Here is a 4,680-nt window from a genome sequence, read left to right as displayed (position 1 = left end):
CCACCATCCACCAACCTACTCCTAATTTTTTTTTCAAAAATAAAAAAACTTATTTTTGTAAAATAAATTTTGTTTTTGAAAAAATAATATATTTTTTTTATTTTTTAGCACAATTAAGAATTTTGAGTGAAAGTAAAAGTGAAAATAAGTGATTTATTATGGGTCAAATATGGATACTCATATTTAATCCATTTTAACCATATTGTAGAGACTCTTAAAAAAATAATTACTTAACTACACAACTTTACTTTTCCTTTTCCCAATATTTTCCTACTCTTTTATTAAAATTAAAAAAACCCTTTTTGACAACCAATGATGCTTAACCGGTACTTTTTACCTTGAAACTAAAAATTAGGCCATCTCATTCCAAAAAAATTTTGCCCAAAATTTTTCCCACTAAAATTTTCAGTTATAAATTTCAAGTAAATTTGAATTCAAAAAAAACCTGTCCCTATTCATCCGGATTATAGTAAAAAATAGGTCATCATCTTCTACATTCGAATTTCTTCATTTTTTCCCTTTTTTATGTATCTTACTGTTTTTGTTTACAATATCAATCTAACTTCTAACAAATTTCTAGTTTTTGTTTCAGAATCGGAAACATCAAAGAATTGAGTTTTAAAAATTTGCATGACCCGATAGTCATGACAAATTCAAGTTCGAGAAAATCTGTAAAGAATAAACATGCATCAACTTCGATAGATCCAAAAACCCTAAAGAAAAGGGGTAAAAAGGTGTCACCTCCAATTATTCGACCAACATTATCCATAGTATGTAAATTTTCACTCATATTCGTATCTTTTTCTTTAGTTTGATGATTCTTATTTTTTTCATTTGAGTATCGTTTATTTCAACTTTTCACTGCACACATTGAACGCAATAATTTTGAGATACTTTTATGTTTCCACATGAACATTAATGTATCCTAGATACTCTTTTAAGTATCAGTTTGACCTGTTTATTTTTTTTTTGCTACTTAATATAATGATTAATGAAATTTATGTATTTGTGTACCTTTTATGTGTTGTACATGAACATTAATTTATCTAATATATATGTTCAACTTTAATATTTTGTTGTAATTTAGTATCAAATAACATGAACATTTATATATCTAATATTATTTATTAAGTATCATATTGCCCTGTAGGTGTTACTTAGTATCAATATACATGAAAATGCATCTAAAAGTGATAGAACTCATAAAGTATTAACTATTTCAATGCACACAAGGAATATTGATTTTTGTGATACTTTTATGTTTTGCACATGAAAATTAATGGATCTTTGATACTTTTTTAAGTATCAGTTTGACATGTTTATATTTTTGTTATTTTATATAACGAATAATGCAATTTTTGAAATTTTGTACCTTTTATGTGTTGCACACGAACATTAATGTATCTAATATAGTATCTGTTTAAGGATCATTTTGACCTGTTTCTGTTTTTGTCACTTTATATCACGACTAATGAAATTTTATATAATATTTATATCTGTTAGAGATTTATTAAAGTTATTTATTTAAATTGCAGAATATGATTTATGTAATTAAACATATTCCAATTAACGCTCTAAAGTTTGGTCCTACTACAACTCCAATTTTATTGAACATTCAGTATCATCAATAAATGATCAAGGTATGAAATTATTCAAGGAGACCATATTTGCCCCATACCTAAATATTTCCAGATGCAACTATCAACGTCAGATTACAAAGTGCTTATATTTGTTAGAGATTGAGCAGGGAAATTAAGATAAAGAAATTCACATTCGTCATGCCAAAGGGAATGTGTTGAAATTTAGTATCCTAGAGTTTGAAATTATCATTACTGGTTTGAGATGTAAAGGTAATGTCAAGGATTTTACTTATCCAGCTTCAAAAACCATTAGATTAGTGCAAAGATATTTTCCTGATACTACTTATAATGTTAATAACAACGACTAGTAGACCGTTTTATGCTAGGTGACTTGGACAACAACGATGATGCCCTTCAATTGGCTATCTTGTTTTTTATTCATACATTTATATATTTTCAGCTTGGTGATGCACCAATTCCTATTGAAGATTTCTTCATGGTAGAAGATGGTAGTTATGAACAGTACCCGTGGGGTAATGTTGCCTTTGAAAAGCTAATGAAATCTTTTAGAAAAAAGTACAAATCCACCAAAAAATGTATCGTTTGAATGGACTGTCATACACATTAATGTCTGAATTTATGATTGTGTGTCTATAATAAATAACGATATTGCTGTCATAAAATGAAATGGTATCGAGGATGTGCAACTGGCAAGTTGTGGGTTTGGGTTTAAAGACCAAATTTGAGATGTTTATAGAATTGATTTTTACTGAGGTAATTACTCTACAATACACCCTTTTTACTTCATTTATTTAAGTATGCGATAAATTACTAATTTGGTTATCATCATTAATTCATTTTTTGTTTGTTTAGATTGACTGTTCTTACATTCAGTCAACTACATAACATCACTTGATTTACCAGATTACAATTATGTACCTCCAACTTCACTAGATTCATCAATTTCAGACGGCGAGTATATTCATCCGGAGGAGGTTCCTGGTCTTGAAGACTTCACATCAAAATCTCAAGAGCATCTATTAAGGAGATCATCACAAGGTTTTATTGCAGGTTCTACCCCACTGCCTCGCAAAATAATAAAGGTTGTACATCCACATAAGTATGATTTGTCAAAACTCTCACAACCAAAGAAGCAACCAAACCACTCATTTCAAACTCCAAAGTCACATCCGGAAAAAACTGATAACGTAATTGGTGTTGGTGGTTCTCCTAATACATTCACTGAAAAAAATAAATTTGGGTAGCGCAGAAACTGAAGATGTGAAAAATTTTGAAGTTTTATGTAAGTAAATAATTCATTTAAACATTTATATGTTCATTATTAAATCTTTTTTTATGTTTTTAATTTGATTCTAGGTTGACAACAATTTGGAGCTCTTGATAATAAAAATGAATCTCTTGAGGCGTTAATAAAGAGAAATCATTCTGAACTGTTGGTGCGAGAGATAACAAATCTGAAAAGGTGATTTTTTGGTTTTTTGGATACTTTTTCATTTTTATGTGATATTGACTATTTTCCAAAACAATGAAGGAAACTGAAGGCGTTTAATCGCCATACATGATGGATGATTCTGTTCGAAAGACAATGTTGATCCACAATCCAATTCTGATAACTTCGATCATCAAATAATTTCACCCATGCAAATGAATTTTGCAACTGTTGATGAACCTGTCGTGGAGGTTGGGAAACAAAAGGTTTATATTGAAAATGTCCCAAAGGTACGTAGTATCTGATATTTAAATTAGTATCGCATGCATTATTATGTTATTTAATTCATTAAATAATTTAACAATGTATCTTTTTTTATGGTTGATACTTTAATTTATGAATTCATTGCCGCTATTTGTGTAGTATTGATTGAACTTTATACAATAAATTGTATATGATACTTTTAATCTTGATTGTTATTTAAAAATTAATTTATGAAATAAATGTTATTATTTTAAGTATCATTGTTTGCACATTATACATTAATAGTGAATATGATATTTTATATAATAGAGGTATCATTCAATTTATCACAGACGCATAGTAAATACTAACAGATACTTTAATTTTACTATAAATAATGAAGGACGATAAATCCAGTAAGGAACAGGCAATGGAACAGTCCACTGTGCTTCTATACATAACACAACATAATGATCCTTTGGTGAATATGATTGTTCATGATATTAAGGTGGTAAGTACAAAGTTTTTAAATTATTATACATTAATTATTTTAGTAAAAAGATAGTATAGTATCTGATATTCTCTTTATTAGGATCATGGTGCCGATAAAATTCAACATGAAGTCAAAATACCTCTTTCAAATCCATTAGTTGTTGATATATTGGTATGCTTATAAATTGTTACTGCATTTTGACAACAGTTACCCCTATTTCATCCGAAATTATTTAAGTTTTTGATGTTCCATAAGTTCTTCGTATAAATTGTAATACTTTTGTTATTTATCTGACATCACACAGGATTCTACCACATCGATCTCCATCACATCCGAAATTGAAGCAGACATAGATGCACTTGCACATGGACTTCCAAATCAACTAATTAATGCCAAACCATTCAGTGTAGTCATTCCACTCCAGCTTACCGCGAGTGACGATTTTTTATCGGACAGTCAGCTACCCACCCAGCTGACTGTCAATGATCCAGCACCAAATATTGATACTAAAACGTTGGCTTAACGTAACACGATGCCTTCAAAGATTTTGTAGTCTCCCTATGTGAATTCTTTTGGATCAAGTGATAAGGGAAAGGAAAAAATAGACGATCATACTCGCCCGTACACTCCGTTTGATGATTATTACATCACATCCCAACTATCGTCAGGTTTAATGCAAGAGTTCTTAGAGTGGATTCAAAAGGGATTCCTCAAAACACATGCAAGCAAGTAAGTTTTTATTATTAAAGCATCTTTATAAAATTAGTTTTTTATTAAATTACGTTCATTTTGACTTTAATATTTTTTATAGGAAACCTAATGAGGATAAATATAGAGGCAAATCTGCTCATTATTAGTTTTGACTATATGAATTTCGTTGTCGCATTTTCTGTTGACAAAAAATTATTTTCTAC

General features: G+C 29.2%; 1 protein-coding gene and 1 pseudogene across 1 annotated transcript; both read left to right on the top strand.

Moving 5' to 3' along the window:
- Nucleotides 1-2,279: 2,279 nt before the first annotated feature.
- LOC114074055 lies at nt 2,280-2,845 on the top strand (annotated as a pseudogene).
- Nucleotides 2,846-3,156: 311 nt separating this feature from the next.
- Nucleotides 3,157-4,449, top strand: LOC114078614. The gene is made up of 4 exons (XM_027919513.1): nt 3,157-3,320; nt 3,677-3,784; nt 3,866-3,937; nt 4,071-4,449. Exons 1-4 carry the CDS (start codon nt 3,240-3,242, stop codon nt 4,287-4,289), a joined length of 480 nt encoding a protein of 159 aa, XP_027775314.1. The 5' UTR covers nt 3,157-3,239; the 3' UTR covers nt 4,290-4,449.
- The last annotated feature ends 231 nt before the right edge of the window (nt 4,450-4,680 follow it).

The sequence above is a fragment of the Solanum pennellii genome, chromosome 9 (genome assembly GCF_001406875.1).
Source record: "Solanum pennellii chromosome 9, SPENNV200".
Classification (NCBI taxonomy): Eukaryota; Viridiplantae; Streptophyta; class Magnoliopsida; order Solanales; family Solanaceae; genus Solanum; species Solanum pennellii.
The sequence above is the reverse complement of the archived record's forward strand: the minus strand, read 5'-3'. Positions and strand labels throughout refer to the sequence as shown.